This window comes from Labrus mixtus, chromosome 9 (assembly GCF_963584025.1).
Source record: "Labrus mixtus chromosome 9, fLabMix1.1, whole genome shotgun sequence".
In the NCBI taxonomy this organism is placed as follows: Eukaryota; Metazoa; Chordata; class Actinopteri; order Labriformes; family Labridae; genus Labrus; species Labrus mixtus.
In genome coordinates, this window is record NC_083620.1 from 5,182,498 (window position 1) to 5,205,309 (window position 22,812).

Sequence of the window (22,812 nt, forward strand, 5' to 3'; positions counted from 1 at the left end):
TTTTTTAATCCAACATCCTCCTATCCCACGCAGGAGAGGAGAGAAAGGCGTGAGAGGCAGAAACCCCCCCCCGAGAGGCACAAGTCAATTTACACTACCTGACCCGATTCCTCAGACTCTGATCCCCCACACAGGTTTACCAACACACACACACCTTCCTCCCCTGTGTGAGGCTGATACTGGGGGGAGTGTTGCCTCGGTCTTCCCAGGCAAACACTCTAGTTGTTGTTTTTGTCTTTACTGCTCTTAAATATCTGCAAAATGAAAGTATCAAAAACATGGTCTCCTGGCTCGTTCTGCAAGTCCTTCACCTCGATTGTAAGGAGATAAATGAACAACCATCTTCCCATCTGAAGGTTTTTTTCCGGCTGTCATCCTTGTTGACAAACATCAGTCACTGGTTACTGAAAGCTTTCCTCCCTTTTAAGCCGCCTTTAATACAATCAGTGACACATTGTATGACTGATGAAAGCTGTTAATCGAAGCTGCACTGGATGTTCACAGCCTTAATGTATGTGAGATTGTGAAATCTTTCCTGATTTCCAGTACAGATGAAGCCTCTAAAAAACAGACTTCCAGCAGACAAGTGGAGTTAATCTGAAACCAAAACTGTAATCTTTACAACCTTAAATGTCTTTGTGCTACAAAGTCTGAATTTGATGAAATCATGACATTAAATGATGTTAAGTAACATAGACGTGAATCTTGTTTTCTTCATGTTTCTGTTTAAATTGATCCAGAAATGACAACCGTAAAGGGGCTTTCAGATACCTTTCTGTGTTCTAACCTCTCTCCATTTTTCAAAAGCATCTCCAATATTGATCCTAGTTTGAGCACGTTTCTGCTCGTGGAGCTTATTAGAAACATGCAGAGGATTTTTTAGGTCGGGTACAATCACTTCTATCTGAACCACTTCTCTTGCCCACTTCCATCACTGCAACACCTGTTGACCTGATAACTGCTCTCATATCTGACAAACCGAGGGACGTCCAAAATGGCCTGTATGGGGGGTCGCCTTAAAACCGCCTACCTTCTCTGGTCCAAACAGAAACTAACCACTCCACACCAGATTCTAAACTTAGAAGGAGGACATGCATGGCTGCTGTGTTGTTGTCAGAGAAGCCAGCACTTCAACATGTTTCCTTAATGTCTGATCATATAGTAAAGTCATTTTATGTTTTCAGTCAGTAGATACCCTACAGATTGGACCTTTAAGATAGGAACACTAATTTAAACACGTTTCATCTTTATCATTTTTCCCTAAACAGAAGGTTTGGATTTGGTCTCTGTCTCTAGATTCTTCTTCTGTTTTGTTTTTTTGTATGAAGAAATGTCTCACCTAGACAACACCTAGACTTTGTCCCGGGCATGTTTATTCGCCTCGCTTTAGTTGCCACAAACACCTTCTAAACAGAGACGCTGCAGAAATTGCTGCAGAAATAAACGCAGCTCTGTCACCTGTTTGGCAGCAGACTCTGTGATTTCCTCGTGGGAGTCGGGCAGCTCGAGGACAAAGTGGGAGGAAAGAGCGAGTGTTTCCCATCTTCTTTGCTAAAACCAATAAAGCCAGTGCTGTTTTCATCCCTACCTTCTGAGTCTCTTTTCCTCCTCCATCTGTCTCAGGACCATGTTGCCATTTCGTGCCGTCAGTGTCTCTCCCCCCCCCCCTGTGTCTCTTTTTCTTATTCCGTCTGTACCTGGTGCAGGAGCAGCAGCATGACTCATAAAGTCTGACTCCCATAAATGAATAAAAATAGTCCCGAGTACATTTATATCAGATATTGTGCTGGGAAAAAGAACGTGATGGATCTGTTTTTAAAAATCTTTCAAACTCAGATTTACTGCAACGACCATGACACTGATATTACAAAAAGTGGAAATGATTGTTTAAATGTATACCATTAGACATTAGTACAAATGTAGCAGGTTGTACCGTACTTTGAGGAGCATGTTACATGGTCCCATTTTTGTATGTTTTGTGGTTTAAATCAAAAGTTATGATGGTTGGATTTAGAAATCAACCAGTAGATTTGTTCAGCCTGCAGCAGCAACATGGCTGTGATGGCTGCAACATATTGTTCTACGTCCTCTTGAAGTTCTTGTTTTTGTCACTGACAGGCTCAGATTGTTATTCTTGTTTTTTTTTCTTATATTGTTATAAGTGTCTGAAACATTACAGAAGCTTATCTCATTATCTTGAGATAACAAAGCGTGTCTTCTTGTGATAATCGGACAGTTTTCTGGCGATATACAAACCAAACAATATGCTGGTCTCTGCTCACTGCCTTTGGCCGACTTATTATAATGTAAGCCTGTTTCTAAGTTTGTTTGGTCCTTTTACAACTCAGATAAAGAAGCCAAGATCTCCAGAAAGCCACCACAAATTACTCTTTCAGATTACCCAGTAATTTACCGGAGTAAATAAAGTGTATGGATACGTGTCTGCTTAGGGCTTCTGTAAATTTAGGCTCCAAAAATATGAACCCTTTAATGTCCTCAGTTCATCAGCTTTTGTAAGATTATATATCTGGAATGAAGGGCCTGACTGTCCTCTCTCTGCAAATGAAAGATGTCCTCTTTTAGCTTCTCTTAATCAAACTGTTCAGCCTCTCAAAGAGAAATCTGTTCAGTGTGAAGATTCGGTGATGTTATGACTTTTAGAAGTAGTCCCCTCCAGCCTTTTGAAAAGATCTTCTTTTTAAATCCTTTGTGGCTGTGAGCTCTTATCAGCGCTGCGTGTATACGGTACATTCTGTTATGGGCTATTAAAAGCTTACTCATGCTGATGGATTTGTCTTTTATCTGTCCTCAAAATGCGTGTGTAGTGAGTGACCTTGTGTTCCTCAAGCAGAACTAGAAAGTAATAGAACCAGTGAAACGTTCTTCGGAGGTAAAAGCTACATCTCTACTTAATGGTTAACATAATGTTTTTCTTTTTCCTTTAAAAAAGTCTTTCTACTTGGGGCGCCAGAAAGCTAAGGGTAGTGTTGTAGTCAAGACCACACAAACAGAGACAAACCGGAGACCAAGGGAAGACCGAGACATTTAGGGATCGAGACCGAGTCAAGACCAAGACCATGAATGTCACTGAAAAATCATCATCCAGTGTGCAGCGGGCGCGTTCCTCACCAAGACCGGGGGAAGGTTGTGGCTGTAACCAGGGGATAAAAATCAAACTACAAATGATTTGAAGTGATTTTCTCTTTAAGAAAAATACATTTTCCTTCTAATTACAGTAATGACATGGATAGATAGCTGATCAGTGTTGGTCTTGACCGGTCTTGAATTAAAATCCGGAGTCCGCCCTGTCTGAAACCGAGACAAGGCCGAGTAAAAATGCTCACGATTCCGAGACGAGTCCAAGACCTTCCAAAAGTAAGACTAATTTCAAGTACTGCAATACTACCTAGCGGTTATGTTGGGCGCCACATGTACAGAGGCTGTAGTCCTCATTGCAGCGGCCCTGGGTTCAATTCCAAACTCGGCCCTTTGCTGCATGTCGTCCCCCACTCTCTCTTCCCAACATTTCCTGTCTCTCTTCACTTGTCCTCTATAGTAATAAAAAAGGCAAAAAGGCCAATAAATATAAAAGAAAGAAAAAAAACCTCTTTGTACCCTGCTACAGAGATGGTGTGCAAGTGCCCACTATTCTATTTTTGTTTTGATGTAATTGCTTGGAGTTTCTTTATAATATTAAAAGATTATTTGCACATTTTTAATCCCCTTTCGACACCTGCATGATGATTTGAACTGGTATCAAAAAGTCTGTCTAGTTAAAGTCCACAACACAATGTGATGCAATCTTTATCAGTGGATAAGAGACAGTACTGTGACATTGGGTCTGTAGTGATGCATGAGACAGAAAACTGAGACTTTGTCGTGGCCTCTGGAATAAAACCTGAACTGTTCCACTGAGAGAAGTGAGACAGTCTGAGACTCCGATAACGGCAGGAATCCTGAGCTCCAGTTAGTCAGACAGACGGACAGACAGAAATCGACAGGAAGGGAGATAAATGCTGCTGCCTAATTAGCTTTGTCTTCATTAAATCTGCTAATAATGTCAGTGGAGACAGCTCTGGTCCACCTGCCACTATACCTCCCAGACACTCTGTGGTTTATTCTCACTGTCAGCACAAACGCTCTCGAAGAACAGGCCTCCAGTTTGTAGAAGAAGAATCAGCACACCTTAGGACTTTAAGTCTCTTACCTGCCTGCTGAATCATTCATTAGTATGCTACTTTAATTGGGATACAGTGACTGAAAAGATTGTATGTCATGTAAGAGGGATGGTTAATTTTGCTGAAATCACCCAAAAAATGAGACTTTGAATAGCTTAATTTCTGTCTCATCAAACACTTGAAGCAGCTGTGTTGAGCATTAATGCAAAGTCATTCTGTGGACTCAGCTAAATGTATTCAATAGCATCATATTGGTAGCTGAGTCGTAGAGGTGCATACTGAACAATCAAAACACCTTCTGTATTGTTTTGGCTATCAACCTTTGTTGCTTCTCCTCTGCCCAACTTTCACGGCTGCATCTTCCCATCCAGTCTTAAACTATGGTAAAATAAAGCCTTTAAAAAGCCACTCTGTACACACAAAACTACTGGTTTATCAATTCCTACACTCATCTCACGGTCAATATGATTAGACTGCATTTTGATGTCAGCACTTTTAGTCCATTTAACGCCTAAATACAGTCTCCATATCTCTGTGTTGATGTACATGATGATAGCACAGGTTCAATGAAAAGCTGGAGCAGAAACTGTTGGAGTTAGCAAAGGTTTGTTGCATTAAAATCACAACATTCTGTATTGTAAGTTTCCTGTTTGTAACAGTTCTGAGGTGAACTGTTCCCCTGCTCCTGTAGTCTCGAGTTTGTGAAAATGAAAGAATTTATAACTGCATGTTTTTTTGCCTTAATCTTAATATGCAGGCAATTAAGCACCTAATAGGAAGGATTTGATGATTCACCAGAGCCAAACAGACACTAAAAACATGAATTAGCAGGCCGGCAGGGAGGAAAGCTGCAGAAGAGAGATGAGAGGGGTGCGGTCTCCCCTGTGGGAGATCTGATCACATCCACAGCATTTTTTCTTGTGTTTCCACAGAATCAAGCAAGCATTAGTGTTCCCTCAAAGTCTATCACGCGCTACCAGGATGGCTCGGCTTCAGCTCCAACTTTACAGCTGCTAATCCTTGCTCTTCCCTCTTCCCCTTCACTTATTTGATGTGCACGATGCTTCTCTGCAGGTAAACGTGTTAATCTGTCGGAGGAGAGCTGCTGTGAACACACTGCTGGAGCAGAAAACTACACTTGATCTTTAAGCCTGCAGCCTCTCAGTGCTTCCTCTAAGCAATAAAAGCTGACTATTACACCCATAAAGCATGGCGTCAGAGAGAATGATGTTGTTGTTGGTCATAATCTTCCACTGTAATATCCACCCGACAGAAGCTGAAGCTCATAACTGATATGAATTCATACCGCAGATGCACTTTTCTTCTCTCTGTGCAGAATCTTTATTTTTTGTTTGCCGATGATTCTGCACATTATTATAAAGTAATAAACAAGCTAAACACATTGCAATGAGTGTGAAACATTTTTCTGTTTGTGTTTGCGTGAGTAATCTTGTCACAGCGTCGTTTCTACCCTCAGCCTCTTAAGAAGCTCATTATGGTGGCCGAGCACTGACGCAACAGTAACAGAGGGATGGAGACGGCTAATGGATGTCTCACAGACGGAGAGAGACTGTTTTCTGCACATGAGTCAATGCATTTCTCTGGGCTTTGTCTGAAAATGCTGATTTAATGATTAGCATTTGTACTTTTCCACAGTAGTGGAGCTGACTAAACTCTGCACTCTTCAGCGGAAGTCATTAGTTTAAGGTTTATGCTGCTGTGTAGTTAAATGAATAAATACCTAATTTAATCATTAAAAAAACCCGAGCTAGAACAGCCTCGCCTTAATGTTTCATGGCATTCTGAGTCATGATTGCAGAACTATTAATTGTTCTTTTTAAAATGACTTTTTTTCCATACTGGATAAATGGAGGTTTAAGTTCCTTGGTTTTAAATGTGAAAAAAATTCAATTAAATGAACATGTGAGTAGAAAATTAAAGGAAGAATTAGCTGATTTTGAACCAGCGGTGTATCACTACAGATAATGAACATGCTTCACTCCCCTCACTGTTAACTGTAAGAAAAGCTTCCTGCTCATGCAAAAACTCTGCCAGGTGAAGTTCTCCGATGCTTACGACCTGTACTTACGCATTTCCGTCCGCCCAAGGAGGGTTGCCGAACAATGACAGAGGCGGCGCCAGAATTAAACCCTCATCTACAAAGAGAACCCATGTTGAAAGAACATGACGGAAAGCAGTGTAACTGTGGATAATGAGGAAAATGATTTTAATACTGTAATGTTGGAGTCAGACATTTGGGGCTGCTTAGTAAAGCCAGAAGACAGTGCAGAGGACTTCAGGCTCATGGAGAAGGAAGAAGCACCGCAGCGAAATGTGAAGCAATGCCAGCCGCTGGCAAGAGAGGAGAAGAGCCTTGGAAGGCAATGAGCCCGGTGCATTCTGGATGTTTAAGTATTTGAACTCCTTGGGCAGAAGTGAATGGCACTGCCTTTTTTTCGCCTCTGGCTTGCATCGATTTAAAGAGAGTTGGACCTGAAAACTTGTATTTGACTTGATAGTAGTGCCTTGTGTACGACTTGTCACTTGACTTCTTTGGAATATGGTTCCTCATATAAGTCACGATAAAGTTTGTATTTTTGAAGAGGTTTTATTTATCTTTTGCATTTCTTGCACTTCAATTATTCTTGTGCATTCTCTTCAATGAAGAGACTTGAATCTTGAATCTTGAAAGTCCTGTTAGTCTCACTCTTAGTTACTTTCTGTTGTCAGGAATTATCCATTATCCAGTATAGTACCCACTATTTTTCCTTCTAAAACCATTTTTTCTGCTGCAGTGAGCCAATTTCCCCTCACAGAGATCATTAAACTTTATATGATCTTCTCTTAAGCGGTAATGAGCGGACACTGGAGTCCCTGCAGTGTAAAGGGCACGCTGACGGAGCAGCTGCACACGGGTTACACTACCTCCAACCCTCTAAATATTTAAAGATGTTGGAGGCGGCCAACAATTCTGAAAATCACATTTCAGGTGACTGTGTCACTTCTGATGTAATAAGCGGCCGTCATGTCTCCCCTACAACAAGAGAACCAGAGGAAAGTGTTCACTAATGACATTATCTGCACCCACAAGTCTGTTAGCAAAACTTTGAGAAAGCTGGAGGCGGAACGAAGAGATGAGTCGCAGCAACATGTTGACATTTCGATACAGAGAACTGTGCAGCTTGTGAATTCACATAATGGTCCTTTATTCTCTTCAGCTCATTTGTTCCGATCACACATTTCAAACTGTACACATTGTTTGCTGTCCAACAAACATTTTGGTTCAGATGATGAGAAAATTGACAAAGGCTGAACATGACAAGCTGTTGATACACTAAACCTCACAACGAGCCATTTTATGTGTCCAATGTTTGCATGAGATTTTCCAAATGCAGAAACACACCCAAAACAACCTAGAAGTTAAGATCAGTGACCAAATTAGCAGAGGTGAAACAACCGTGGCCCTATATGCAGAACTGTTAGTATAAATATATAAGTCTGATCAAATGTTTAGGAAAATGTACCCTAATGAAAGTTGTCATGAATAAAAGAAGAGCTACAGATACCAAAAACGTTTGTTTTGAACGGGACTCAACATGTGTATTTCTGCTTAAGAAGTTGGACATTTTAATCTGGGACTTTATAGTGACTCAGCCTCAAGTGGCCACTCGAGGAACTGCAGTTTTTAGATCTTAAAACATTCATGATACAGTGAATTTAGTTGATGCTTTGCTGTTTGTTGAGCTTTGCATCCTTTAGTAGAAACCATAGAGTATGAAATTGCCTTTTTTTATACATGTAAGATGTTTACATCTATTCCCTCCATATTTTAATTTTGTTAATAATATCTCATACTGGCTTCTTTCCTGCTGTTGGAAATACACTCTCTCTCTTGTTCTTCTCTATGCCATCCCTTCATTCCTTTCGCCACCTCTCCTCCCTCGTCAGTAGTAACTCCTGTCATCCTCCTCTCTCTCTCCAGCTGCCATCGAGGCCTGCTTGGGTCACCTGTTGAAGAGACGGGCCGCTGGTTTCCTCCGCAGCGACAAGATCGCAGCCCTCTTCACCAAAGTGGGCAAAGTCTACGAGACGGCCGGAGAGATTTGTCGTAAAGTGCAGGAGCAGCTCCAGCAGCAGGCGGACCTCACCAGGTTGGTGACAGAGTTCTTCCCTCTTTTGACAATCACTACAAACACCAGGGACATAACCTGTTACTAAAAAAAAACTGGAGTTGAATTGATACTAATGAGTGAAACTGCCAATTAAATAAGAAAAGAGTCTCCATTACAGGCAACTTTTGTATTGAGGATCATAACCTTTCATAAGTTTGTGAATCGAGTCAGAACAATTACAAAATTCAAATCTAAGGAAGTGTATTTTGTAAATAAAAAATATTTTATCACACTAATTATTTAAGCCAAATTCAACTGGCAAGTCCAGATAAACCAAATTGCTTTTGATAAGTAAAACAAATATGACATGTTCTTACTGATTTCGACACAGTAATCTCATTTCAAGAAACTCAACAATTCATTTTTGCTTACGTTTTACTTATCGTAAGCAAATTTCATGCCTCTTGTGCTTTGAATATCTTACCATAAGACTTCTCTGGCCAATGAGGCATACATTAAATGCAATGAGATATTTTTGACCAAAAACGAGACATTTACTCTTGCTTAGATTTGAGTTTTTTGTAGTAACTGCACGGTACCAGGTCCTTTGAACCTTGTCAAACTAACAGTGCAGCCATTATGATCATGATATAATAAACAACACACAAGAATATCCTGCGATGACAAGCCCAAATTGTGGGATATGAACCAGACCTATACTCTACAAGGAAGTTGCTGTATTAATTTTCTATGCCGAGAGGTAAAGCAACACAATCTCCATAACTTCCTGAATGAGGGCCGATCCAAAGAGCAGACGAAAAAACCTCATCTGGGTTCTTTTTTGCTGATCTGTGCATACGTTCATTTGCACATAGTATTGACAAAAACTGTCATCCCAGTGGTAGACTCAGTCCCTTCGTCCATCTTGGATTTCCGCAGCGTCTTTTTTTATGTCTTGTCCTGGCTTCTCAGATGGGTAGAGCTTTAAAACTCTGAGGGACAAATGGGAATAAGCAACTGAGAAAGATTTCAGGGGCAGACTGTCTCATATCTTCTAGAAATGTTGTACTTGTATGAAAAAGCACTTATCATTTTGCCTAAGTTTAGAATTTATCAACATGTTGATTTAGACATTTATATAACTTACTGATTTCCTTTATTTTCAGCCATCTGTCCTTCCTTGTACACTAGGCACCTACAATTGCATAAAACTATGGATACACTCACTCAGACTCAGCTGAGTGTTTACCAAACCTGAGCAATCTGTGTTCACACTGTGACAAACCTTTGGACTGTGTCTGGGCGTGTGTGTGTGTGTGTGTATTTGTGCGTGTGTGTGTACACAGAGGATGATGAACTGCTTTATCTGCAGGCACTTTGGTACTGGCAAAGCAGTTGGCAAGCCCATTAATTGTCCATTAGCCCGAGCCACATGACTACCACGTCTCTCAAGGGCTGCAGAGAGCCGCTTCCAAATGGAGAAAAAAGCTTTGTGCAACAGGCACACTCACACACACACACACACACACACACACACACACACACACACACTCACACACACACACACACACACACACACACACACACACACACACGACATGTAAACAAGTCTTCAAAGAGGATGCACTAAAACTAGACACAACATGTATCGTCTTTGCAACATGGCATTATGCTATGTGAATCAACTATCTGTCTTCATATCAGCTGCTCCCTCTTGTTCATCCGTCACATCTCATTGGCCTTTATTTCCCCAGATACACGCCGCACAAACAACATTACAACCCTTTGTTGTGTATGGATCGCCTGCTTGCCAAACCGAGCCACCACAACGCATACATGCACACAAACACACACACACACATTGACACAGGCATGTTCCCACCCTCCAACCTCTCCCTTCCCCCCGCCGTCATCCCACCTCAGAGTTACATCTCTCATTTATCCTGGTTGTCATAGCAACATGGTGTGTGCCAGTGGCAAGGAAAGAGGCAGAAGAGCATGATGGGAAACATGAGAGAGAGAGAGAGAGAAAGAGAGAGAGAGTGTGAGCAGACATCAACAGTGGAGTTACACAGTGAAGTGAATGGTAATTACTCACTGCGTGTGTGCGTGTGTGCGTGCGTGCGTGCGTGTGTGTGTGTGCGTGTGTGTGTGTGTGTGTGCGTGTGGTGTTTTCCCAGTGGCAATTGCCAATGGCTGCTGGTGGACACAATGCTATAGATCCTTGTCTCCTTGTGATGTATGCCATGCATTAGCTTTTTACGTTTCTTTTTTCAACCTGTTCTTTTCCTCCCTCCGTTCATCTCCTCCTCTTCCTGACACACGGGGTTCAGAGCAGAAGTAGCATATCATCTGCATTCATTTCCTCTCCTGCGATGCTAGCAGCGAGACCTGCTGAGACGACCGCTCTTAAAAACAACCAGGGGATAATTCCACTTTATTAAATGGGGGTTTCATTTCCAATTGTTTTTTTATAGTATATTTTGGATCTATGATTCAGGAACAACAGAAACATTAACAGCTATAAAACCAGATCATTTATTATTATATTATATACAGTATATACATTTTGACCAAATCTTCTCCAAATATATTTTGTTGTGTACAACAAGGCTCTGTTCTGGTGCTAAAATTAAGTGGTAATGTCTTCCATCTTTGGACCATTTATAAACCATCTCCAAGTCACAGGACCTGTGCTACGCAATCATTCAAATGACTTCCATCAGACGTCTCTGCACTAAACAACATTTTGTGAGTGCTTCATTTATGATTCACCAAATAAATCGATATCTGGATATCTCGTTTACAATTTGCAACTGCTTGTTGCTGTCAAACGATGACCTCAGTTAAAGCCATCATGTCATGCTTACCAGATCTTTTTAATGACCTTGCAAAGTCATAGAAAGTTATAGAAATTATGTTTAAAGCAAAGCGGAAGGAAACCAAAACTTGTAGTTGCTATTAACCTGTATTTCTTCTGTTCACACAACAGGTAGAAACCAATGTTACACCTGGTTAATTATTAGCTAGTTAATCACATTGTACTTTAGTTGACTTTCACATGAAGTCAAACTATATTTAAGGCGGCAGTATTCCTCCAACTTGTTAAATCATGAAAGACTTTGTAAAGTTCAAACACAGAGCTAGCATACCTTCTTTTAAACAGACTGTACGTCTATCAAATGTCAGTCTCCCTCCGTAAGAACAGATGTAATCATCATGAAGCCCTGTACAAGAAGGGAAAATCTAAATCTAGATGCCGATTAATTCACTCTGACATATTCTTTTTCTCATTCATATTCATTTGTCAGCTCCAAATGTAATCTGGTAGTAATCATTGTAATCAATCCCATTGGCTACATGTTGACATTTGTTGACATTTTAGAATTCATTAAGAGCCATGGCAGAGCTCAAAGTTGGGAAGAAGAGGCGGCACGTTGAAGGAAAATATGTTTTCAATGAGGAGGTTGAAGTATCGAGTATAAATTCACACTAAGCTATCCTGGTGGATTAGTAATACAAATACAAACCAGGTGCAGGCGCCTACTAAACTTTATGCCCTTTAACACTGTCCTAATAGACACCAGGGTACACCTTTCCTCTCCTGCTGATCTACGGCACTCTGTGCAATCATGCATATTCAAAAGTATTTAATAACAATACAATAATTGATTGTGTCTTTATGGATTCAGTACATAGAGAATAATAAATGAATAACTTTCATAAATTATATAAAGCTTTTTTCATGCATTTAAAAGTTTGAAAAATGACTCTTAAAAAGTGGCATTTTGATTGCTTGGTTCTATTTAAGGTTAAATAATTCACATTCTGTCAGAATAAATGTCATGGGGTCATTAATGTCAAAGTAGTTTATCCTTATGGGAGCATGATTCTGTTCAGCAAATGTCAGAGAAGTCTGGCTGTCCGTACGATAATAAGATGTCTTGTTTGCTCAGCTGACATTTGACCAGAAGGCGCAGAAGTTCAGCTCAGGACAACGAGCACACTGATGGTATCATCCTCTTCTGGTCCTGACGGTAGAAAAGAAATCAAAGTCACAAAAGTTACAGGAGTTAAAGTTTGAATCAAGTGGTAACCTCTGGTTTTCAAAAACAAAGGAGGGCAGAAGTGCAAAACGCTGCAGCTGCAGTTCCCCAAGTGTCCACTTGAGGTCAACTCCAAAGTGAGTCAAATGCCTGTTAGGTCCCATATTAAAATATCCAACTTTACAGCAGAAATAAAAATATGTCCAGCCAGGTTAAAACATTTTTTTTGTCTGAATAGCTAATTCTTTTATTCATACACGCTGCAGGTGGATGCTGTGTAGGTGAGTGTATTAAGAATATGAGTTGTGCAAAATTAGTCTAGTTTTTTATGGTTATTTTTGGGCCATTTTTGCCTTATAAGGGGATAAGCAAAGGGCTGAGGATGGATTCAAACCCTGTCAATTGGGCGCGACATAACCGCTGGGTATCTGAGTCGACTGACAGGTGAGTGGGTTGTGGCTGGCAGAAGGCTTAAGGCCCTCCTCAGCTCCACCTATTTGCCTGTTTCTAGATTGATCAAATGTTAGGTAGAGATAGCCTTTACGATATGGTGACTGCCATCGTTGGGCTTCCTAACGCCTCTTCAGAAACCGATGTGTGACGTCACTGTCACTACTTCCCTGTTTTATACCGTCTCTGATGTGAACATGAAACATAACATTAGTATAAAAGACAAGATGCTTTTATATTCTGTCACTGCTTCACCCAGCAGGCTTTCTTCTCTTTGCATTGTATCACTCTGTCATCATCCTGATTCTCTACCAACCCCTAGGAGGACTGTGAAAGTCGTGACTTAGCCAAAACTCCCCTCTCACACACACACACACACACACACACAGCTCACATAATATAAATTCATACTGAGGGATTTCTAGCATCGTGACTGTCCCTTCCTCAACAGACACACACAAACACACACACACACTTATTAGCTTGTTGAAGTGTGTGTGAATGGTTTTGTCTGATTTCTGCAGAAGTGTCGGAGATCAAACTGAGTCCGGGATGAAAGTGCTCCTCTCTTCATCCTCACATCGTGAATGTGCCTCCATATTCATGAAACACTCGAGCTGTCTGATGTGGAACATAAAATAGCTCCTTTTGTTTGACACAGTGAGGATTCAAAGGAAACCTTGCAGTGATCAGCTCTGATTAATGAGGATGAGTTTTAATGAATGAGCGTATTTAACATGCCTTTATGCTGTTAAGTGCTGCCTCCTTATGCTGAAATTCACTTTCTATTTGCATCTGTTTGCCTTTACATTGCTTTGAGTGTACATAACTACAATATACGTACAAGTCTCTGCAGAATTACTGCTGCAACTTGTTGCAGGTTTGGGGAATGACACTGCAGACGAAAGCCCTTTTTTACACATGCACTCCTGGAAATGTCTAGATCTAATCGGTCACGCAACGGACGCTGTGCGGTTATTACCCCGCTCACTCACTCATGATGAATTTTGATGATTTAATTTTGGGCTTTTGTGCTGTTATTGAAGAGACAGGACAGTGTATAGAGTCGGATATAAGAGAGAGAGAGAGAGAGGGGGAAAGGAGCCACAGGTTGGATTTAAACTTCAAGGACTACAGCCTCTGTACATGGGGCGAGATTTAACCACTAGGTCACCGTAAGCGCATAAAAAAATGCACTTTAGCTGTAAATCATTCATTTAAAAATCAGTTATTACTGAAGTCTTGGGTGTTGTTTCTTAACACCAACTCCTTTCTTGCGTCTCAAGTTACTCATCAGTACTGAAGTCATTTACCACTAACCGCTGGCTCCCCTGTAAGCCCTGAAAGGTTGCCCATTGCTCCTAAAGGCAGATATCAACTGTAGACAAAAGTTAATGGGGATTGCACTGGAACAAATAACAGTGTTACATTTTCGGCCCCAGTTTGTTTGACGTTGATTTGCCAGTGTTCCCAACCCTCTGCTGCTGGCTAATGCAGGGCACACACCACAAGATAATCAGGCTTCAGCTGCGGCTGGAACCCCGCCATTTTGTACGCAGAATAATAAAAAGGACAGCCCCTCAATTGGGTCATTAATGTGTGTTTGGACCTTAGAGACAGAAAACATTGTATTCTGGCAGAGATGACACAATGCAGTCTTAACTATGTCATCATCATCATCATCATCATCATCATCAACCTTTATTTAAGTTCTCAGAGAGATGATTGAGGGCGACCCTCATTTACAATGATGCCGAGAAAACATGCATAAATGATAAACAACGAGAAATGAGATAAAGCTACTACAGAAAATAAAATCAATAAAAGAGCAATAAGAACAATAAAATATATACACTAAAATAATTTAAAAGCTTGAAATTACTACAGTGATAAGTCAGTAATTAAAATCTAATAAAACAGTTACAGTCAGGTATTGGGCGGTTAAAAATAATATTTCTAAAGTGTCCATAAGGGATAATTCAGGTCAATTCAGTTGTAAAATATTCCAGGAGTTTGCAGCACTAACACTAAAAGCAGTTTTCCCTAGGTCAGTCCTAGCATGAGGAACCTGGAGAACCAGCCTCTCTCTCGATCGGGTTAAAAATGGACCAGGGTTCAGATGTAACAAGGAGGTGATATATGATGGAAGCTTTCTAGTAAGGGCTTTATAGATACAAAGTGAGGTTTAATGTGTGGTTTAAAATGAAGGTTATAATCAGAGAAATCTGCCACGTTTCTCACTGGTTGACATGAGAGTGATGGCAGAGCTGTTGCATTTAGTGTGTCGCTCTGAACCACAGACTTCAGTTTTGTCCTGGTTATGCAGTGAACAATGAACCTGCCAGCCGTTACTTTGTGTCTACAATGATGACAAAAAAAGGTTTATGGTAAGCACTCCTTGTTTGAAAGGGAATTTATATTAATTAATATTATCTCTGTGCTTTACGTCCTCCAGGAGAACCCAGAGTGTGAGCCACGAGCCCCTGAGGAGACAGGGCTCGTCCACCACCTGCCGCCCCCCTCAGCCGCTCTCTGCCCAGGCCATCAAACACATCTGGGTCCGCACGGCTCTGTTCGAGAAAGTTCTGGACAAGATAGTGCAGTACATCGTGGACAACTCCAGGTGATGTGTTTTCAGTGACTCACGGCTCCTCTCTGCAGGCTCTGAGTGTTTCAGCTGGGTGATGAGCAGCCCGTTGAATCACCTGTTTTTTGGTGTTTCCATTCTGCTTCTGTGCTCGCTGTCTGGCTGCTTTGTTCTGGAAAAACAGCACGGCGTCCGTGTGTTCGCTGCGTCACACACAATGAAATGATCCACTCATACCACTTCTGATCAGAGACTCTCACATGAAGGGGGGGGTCAACAGGGTTCACAGACACACAGCAATGTGACTCACTCTCTTTAGAGACATAATCATCCAGCTGGAGTGGTGCTGGGTCAGGTTGTGTGGTTTCTTGTTATTTTGTTTGGTTAGGATACGGCCGGCAATCCGTCGTATCATTCTGTCAAGCTCTAGAATCCGGAAAAATCTGCACAAAATTGCAATAATGTTTGCAGTACCACAGAATGACACTCAGCAAACATTTGCACAGTTGTGTACCGGACAGACCGGCAGGAGGAGAAGCGCACCAACTCGCTCTCTCCCTAACAAACCTGGATTTGGCCGGTGTGCAGTGAATACGGGAACACACTGTCTGACAATGAATCAACTATCAATTAGCTCACATGCCACCATTTTTTCCACAAATAAACTATATTTCACCGCAGGTCCTTATGATCAAAACAACAGAAGGTCATTAATCATGTCTAACTGACATGATTACACACTTCTAGTGTGTTTGTGCCCAGCACAGATGTGTTGTTGTTGTTTTGGTTTTTTTACAAGTAAATTTTTGCCCTTTTTCCCTTTTATTGGATCGGACAGCTGACGAGAGTCATGATGCCACAAGACCTCTCGGAAATGTAGGAAAGAGAGAGTAAGGGATTACCTGCAGCGACCTCCCCGGCCCGAGGTTTGATTGGACTATAGCCTCTGTACATGCGGCACGCAACGTAACCGCTAGGCTCCCAGCGCCCCATGTTTTGTCTTTTTATCCAAGTTTTAGAGAAAACGATCTGTCTAAATGTTGCTCAGTGACTGTATTGACTCGATGCTTTTGGGACTTGATTGATACCTGATTGTGAAATAAGGCTGTGTCTGTGGTTGATAATGGTGAGTGGTGGACTTGAATGTAGGCGGGAGATCGACTCCAACTCAACTGCACTGCTCAATGATATATATATAGGATAGGATAATACTTTATTGATCCCCAGAGGGGAAAATTGGGCATTGCAGCAGCAAGACAGAGAAGGAAGTAATACAAAATACACAGATAAGATAAATACAGATAGAAACAACAATATGATGTATATACAAGAGAATATAAATATAAATATGAATATATAGATAGATAGATAGATAAAGCGTGATGACATGATACTTTCTTTCACCTTACATAAATAGCCCAGCAGGACTCCTCATTAGAAACAGCTGACATTTAATAATCCTTTGACTCACTGTTTCTCCCTGTCTTTATCTGTGCAGTAAATACTACGAGAGGGAAGCACTAATGCATGACTCAGTGTTCGGGCCAATCCTGGCAGCCCTGCTGGGTGAGTATTTTACACTGTCAACATCTCTACAACAAATGTGCTGATATTCTTGTAAAAAAATTAACCATCAGGTGCATAAACTTTGCACTTGCTTCAGGAATTGCCCTCATGAAAATGACCCCAAATGCAACCACTCTTAGAACTGTTTTTAAGAGCAAACAATGCTGTCTCCTCCGTCAGTGTGACAGCATGCAGGGAAGACAAAAACAGTTTAATAACCAGAGTAGCAGAAACAACTAAAAAACAAACAGCTTGGCAGACGACAGCAGAGTAAATAAATTGAACTGTGTCATAACTGACTGTGGGAAAAGTAACACAATACCCACAAGGACCAAAGAGGAAACGAGGTGAAGATGAGGCAGACAGCGAGGGTCAATCAGGGAAACAGCTAGAGCACATGTGTGCTGAGCAGAAATAACGAGGACACCTGGTGGACACGAAGGGAACTGCTGAGACAGAGACAAACATTATTCTGCCCAAATTTTACAACTGAAGAAGAACATCTTGTTTACTGCTTTTCTCACTGAAAATCGATGCCAAATTGCAACTTGAGAAAAAACATGATAGTTGAGTTGCAAATACTTTGTCACTGTGCTAAACAGTTATGTACTTATGTATCTGCACCTGTTTGTTTGTCAATGCAGCAAGCCACATTTTCTGTAGTAACTAATCAAGATGTATAAATGTCTTGGACACTTAAAAATAAGTTTTCTGCAGTGGCAGATCTGTTTCCTAATTTCAAGAAATTCAGGCCTTATTTTTTAGCTTTGGATATATAGAAATACAATGTTTAGCTGGACCTGTCAGGTGTGTGTGTGTGTGTGTGTGTGTGTGTGTGTGTGTGTGTGTGTGTGTGTGTGTGTGTGTGTGTGTGTGTGTGTGTGTGTGTGTGTGTGTGTGTGTGTGTGTGTGTGTGTGTGTGTGTGTGTGTGTGTGTGTGTGTGTGTGTGTGTGTGTGTGTGTGTGTGTGTGTGTGTGTGTGTGTGTGTGTGTGTGTGTGTGTGTGTGTGTGTGTGTGTGTGTGTGTGTGTGTGTGTGTGTGTGTGTGTGTGTGTGTGTGTGTGTGTGTGTGATCAGTGGGCCCCTGCGCTCTGGAGTATACCAAACTGAAGACGTCGGATCATTTCTGGACGGACCCGTCAGCCAATGAGCTCGTTCAGCGACACAGAATCCACGGAGCTAACCGGGGCCAAGACACTGCGACGGGGCGGCGGCCTGCTCTGGGGGTGAGTGTCACTTTGAAGGTCACGGGGGATGTGATCTGTTGTTTTGGTTTTAGCTCACATAAAAAGGCTGTTTAACCTTTTTTTTTTTTCTTCAGATCCGTAAGAGGCAGTCGAGTGGCAGCATGTCAGAAGATCGGTTTGCTGCATCAGCGAGGGAGTACGTCGAGTCTCTTCACCAAAACTCCAGAACTCACCTCCTCTACGGCAAAAACAACGTGATGGTGCAACCGGTAAAACTGCACACGCTTAGTCTGTGACTACCAAACGTTCCATGTTGGTTTCTGACAGTCAACTACACACAACAAAAGACCTTCTCACACACGTGTCGCTGACAGCCTGAGCATTAAATCTTCCTTAGATGCTCTTTTACACATGTCACTCACAGCGGGAGATTTTTCATATCAGACAGGAGTGTAATGTTGACAACATATCCAGGCTGGCAGATGTTCAACACTATTATGACAGTTTTTATCTTTATCTCAGCGCTACATGCATTTGGACATATTTGTGGTTTAAACTAAAGAGTAGTGAGAGAAATTAACAGAAAAGAGTACACAGCAGCTCCATTATGTACACAAAAAGATCTTACCAGTTTCTCAATGGTCGCAGATTATAAACCTCATCACCCCCGTCTGCTCCCTCACTGTAGATTTTCCTGAATATTTCCTGAATGTCTTCACACATCAGCTCACCCCGACTTCCTGGAAGCATTTTGATAGAACGCCGGCTGGAAAAACTGGGATAAAGTCGGGGGAAACAAATTTGGCTGTTTTAGTTAACACATGCAGCTCATCCCAAAAATGTTGGGACAGTCAACATCAGGAGTTGTGCTTGTGTGAAAAGACTAAAAGGGGAAAAAAGCAGTAGTTCTTCTATAATCCTGCACAAACATCACCAAGCACACATTTGAACAACTGCAGGTTACAGTGTTCAAGGACTTCAACTGAAGGCAAGTTTATTTATAGATTACCATTCAGACACAAACCAACTCAAAGTGCTTCACACAGATACAAAAAACAGAACATCAAGAACATCCTGAAGCAGAAACAAGACATTAAAATACCAAATATATAAAAAATATAAACCCAACAACTTCTGATGATCCTGCTTCAGGCTCACGTCTTCTCCTGCGGCTGCTTTCTGACACTCAAAATATTAAACATGTCTTTAAAATGAACTCCTCAGTTGAATTTATTTGTTTGTGTAGAGCCACAAACCTCATAGATTGTTTTCTAAATAGTCTCTTCTAACTCTTACATTTATATTTTACCCTGTACATTTTGACCACCTTTAAAACGTTGAATGCAAACAACTACACTCCTGTTATAATAATAATAAAAGACTTTATTTGGCATGGACATCACAGATACATTGGACGAACCAGATGCATTGTTTAAGTGTTTTAGCAAGCATGCCAGTTCTCAACACCTGTCCAAATGAGGCTTTTGAAAGGAAAACAATTAAGATAGGAAGAAAAGCAATAAAACAGAGAAAAACAATAAGGAGAGAATAAATAAATACACATAAACTGTTTAGAACTAACTCTTCTCAAAAGGTTGCTTTTTAATGTTCAAAATAAAATAGAAGCCTTCTTAATTCAACTCATCAAGTTGCACAAGTTGAACACTATGTGAACACTATGATAAAATGAGACATAATATTAGCTGTGAAGATACACTGTTTGCCTCTAGCTCTCCATCTACAGATGAAATGTAAATCTTTTCTTAGACTTTTAAAAAAGACACTTTTTTCAGACATTTCCATGTGCTGCTGTAGAAGCCCTGAAGCAGAAATCCAACTCAGAAACCTTCAAACATGCAGCACACACACAGAGCAAGTCTCTGCACCCACTCAGCTGCTACACATATGAATATCAACTGACAGTTATATCATGTTATGCTACACACACACACACACACACACACACACACACACACACAGTCTTTTGTGTGTGTAATCTTGACATGAAAGCTGTCTTTCTCCTGCCTGTCATGTTTCTGCTGCAGTGTGTTCAGCCCTGAATGTCTATTTAGCATAAATCTGCCTCCCACAGAGCTCGGCCTCTGACACAAACATGCTAACACACATGACTGAGCGGGCACACACTGCACGCTACAGTATGCATGCTAACTGTATTTCTATATGATTGTAGTCTTCCTTCAGTATCTCACTAGTATCATATAGCCTTTTCACACTTGCAAACAAACTCCTTACAAATTTCCTGAAATGTTTGGGGTGAGCTGCATGTTTGAAGGCAATTTTTTACCCCTGATGTTATGCAGATGTTTTGCTGCCAGCCCCCTAGTAAAATTTCTGCAAGAATTCGGGTGAGCCAATGTGTGAATGCAGATGAAAATTTTCAGGAAAATTCCCCATGAGCAAGCAGGAGAGTTGATGAGGTTTACGTCCTGCGACCACTCTGTGATCAATTTGATCTTGCATTTAATGAAACTGCTTCTTTATGTTTTCTGCTCGTCAAAAGAAAACAAGCTAATGAGAATAATTAGCTGGACATTTGACCTCTAAGTCTTAAAAGCAGGCTTAAGGGGATTTCACAGCACGTCCCTCAACAGTTGTTTTGAAATAAATGGTTTCATCGAGGGTGCAGTCTGAACTTTCTGTTTTATGTCTTATGCTCCAAATCTGACACCTTTAAACTCCCAAGTCTGACATCCAGTCCCTAACCAATCCTTCTTCCTCTTCTTCCACCATTAATAGAAGAAAGACATGGAGGTGCTGCGGGGCTACTTATCACTTCACCAGGCTGGAGAAAACCTCACCCTGAAGTGGACGCCGAACAAGCTCATCAACGGCACGCTGGGAGACTGTGACCTGGAGAAGAGGTAGACAAAACACGCTCTGATACATTTATAGGCAATGTAGAAATAATCTCGCCCTTTCCTGTGAGACAAAAAAGTTGCATTTAAAGGTATTTAAGAACTTGACACCCCGACGACGTAGAAACGTGGTAAAACTAGGATAAACATTAGAGATGCTTTTGAAATAAGGAGAGAGGCTAGAACGCAAAAAGATTTTTAAATCGATGCAAAGCTGGCTAAACACTGAAGCTACAGTGTCCGCGAAGGAGGGGGCGGGGAAAGCTCTCTTTGGACTGCAGTACCCATTTTAAGCGCTAGGTGTCAGAGTTACATATTGCGATTATATAGTGCCTAACCCCCGTCCATATACATCACATGAATTACTATGAAATAAAGGGCCTCAAATAAAAAATTCCAGACTATCCTCTTATAACTCTTCAAATGATTTGAAATGCAACCACGGCCCATGGAGCTTTATTCACACCACGTCTTCCCACAATCAGCATCTACTGGGATTACGCACTGACTGTCCCTCTGCGCCAGATAGTCTGCATCCACTGTCACCAACGACGTGAGTACACCACTACCAAGTACAAGTACATCCTAAAGTGGATCTATATGATGTTCTTATATCTTTCCTCTTTTCTTCTCATCTTATACCAGCTGATTGTGGAGGCACGCTTGTTCTGGTCAGTCAGGATGGGATCCAGCGGCCGCCCCTTCTTTTCCCCCCCGGTGGTCACCTCCTGGCCTTCCTCTCCTGTCTGGAAACCGGGCTTTTACCGCGGGGTCAACTGGAGCCCCCCCTCTGGTCCCAGAAAGGAAAGGTAGGTCTCGGTTAGCTTGAGGATACGTTTGTACTCTTGGAGTCGATGCTGAAGAATCGATTTAGATGAAGGCCTCTAATGAAAATCCTTGACATCTAAACTGAAACTAGAAGAGCCATAAGTATAGATTATTTGTGTTCAATCAGATTGTGAGCATTTTGATGCATTTGAAGCATCATTTTTAGTTAATAATAGATGTAAAATTGTGTTATATGACACTATACAATACAATAAGTCAGGAAAAAGTATTTTCTGAACTCAAAGGTTAATGTGTGTTCTGCAGGGAAAAGTGTTTCCCAAACTGAGGAAGAGGAACAGCAGTGCCCGGCTCATCGACCAGGACAGGAGCAGTGAGGAGGAGACAGCAGCCGACTACGTGTTTCGTATTGTTTACCCTGGATACCGATACGACGCCAGTGAGTAACACTTTTCCATTGCACATCTAAGTATCAGCATTTGGGCACAACAGAAATCGAATCTTCCAATCCATTCTGAAAGATACGTTTTGTATAACTGCTTGGATTTTGTCTTCCCTGAGGTGTTTTAAAAGTGTGCGTGAAGTCTGGTGTTTTTTCCCCCACAATTCCTCGGGCCTGCAGGGTGGCTCTGCTCTAACTGTGTTCTCTGTCGTCCCACTGGTGCACACAGTCACCATAAACTACCACCACACCACGGGCAGCCGCGCTCCGTCGCTGGACGACGACGAGGAAGAGGAAGATAGGCTCCATGCAATGATCTCAATGATCTGCTCGCGGAACCTCACAGACCCTAATGTCATGAAAGGTTTTTATCACCTTAACACACCCACCCTACCCACCCTACCCCAGCCACCCACAGCACCCACCCACCCTCTCCTGAGAACTCATCCCGGCTTCAGGCGTCCTCCCTGCCTCCCACTCTGTCGCCCCTCTTCTATCAGGCCCCTGATTGCCTCCCCCCTCCCAACCCGTCCTCCCCAGCTTGGTCTGCCTGTGTGTGTGCTATCTGAGGCCGATCCCAAC

The 22,812-nt window shown here is 41.7% G+C and overlaps 1 protein-coding gene across 2 annotated transcripts in view; it reads left to right on the forward strand.

Annotated features, from left to right (window-relative positions):
- sgsm2 (small G protein signaling modulator 2) overlaps window positions 1-22,812 on the forward strand; it is a 77,031-nt gene that overhangs the window by 35,330 nt on the left and 18,889 nt on the right. The window contains exons 3-12 of one of the 2 annotated variants that reach the window (XM_061046045.1): window positions 8,161-8,329; window positions 15,242-15,409; window positions 16,872-16,939; window positions 18,017-18,165; window positions 18,261-18,395; window positions 20,884-21,008; window positions 21,488-21,555; window positions 21,648-21,811; window positions 22,095-22,227; window positions 22,460-22,594. In XM_061046045.1, the coding sequence (XP_060902028.1) occupies window positions 8,161-8,329; window positions 15,242-15,409; window positions 16,872-16,939; window positions 18,017-18,165; window positions 18,261-18,395; window positions 20,884-21,008; window positions 21,488-21,555; window positions 21,648-21,811; window positions 22,095-22,227; window positions 22,460-22,594 (1,314 nt within the window). The remainder of the gene's footprint in view (window positions 1-8,160; window positions 8,330-15,241; window positions 15,410-16,871; window positions 16,940-18,016; window positions 18,166-18,260; window positions 18,396-20,883; window positions 21,009-21,487; window positions 21,556-21,647; window positions 21,812-22,094; window positions 22,228-22,459; window positions 22,595-22,812) is intronic. The other variant, XM_061046047.1, reaches the window with a different exon arrangement.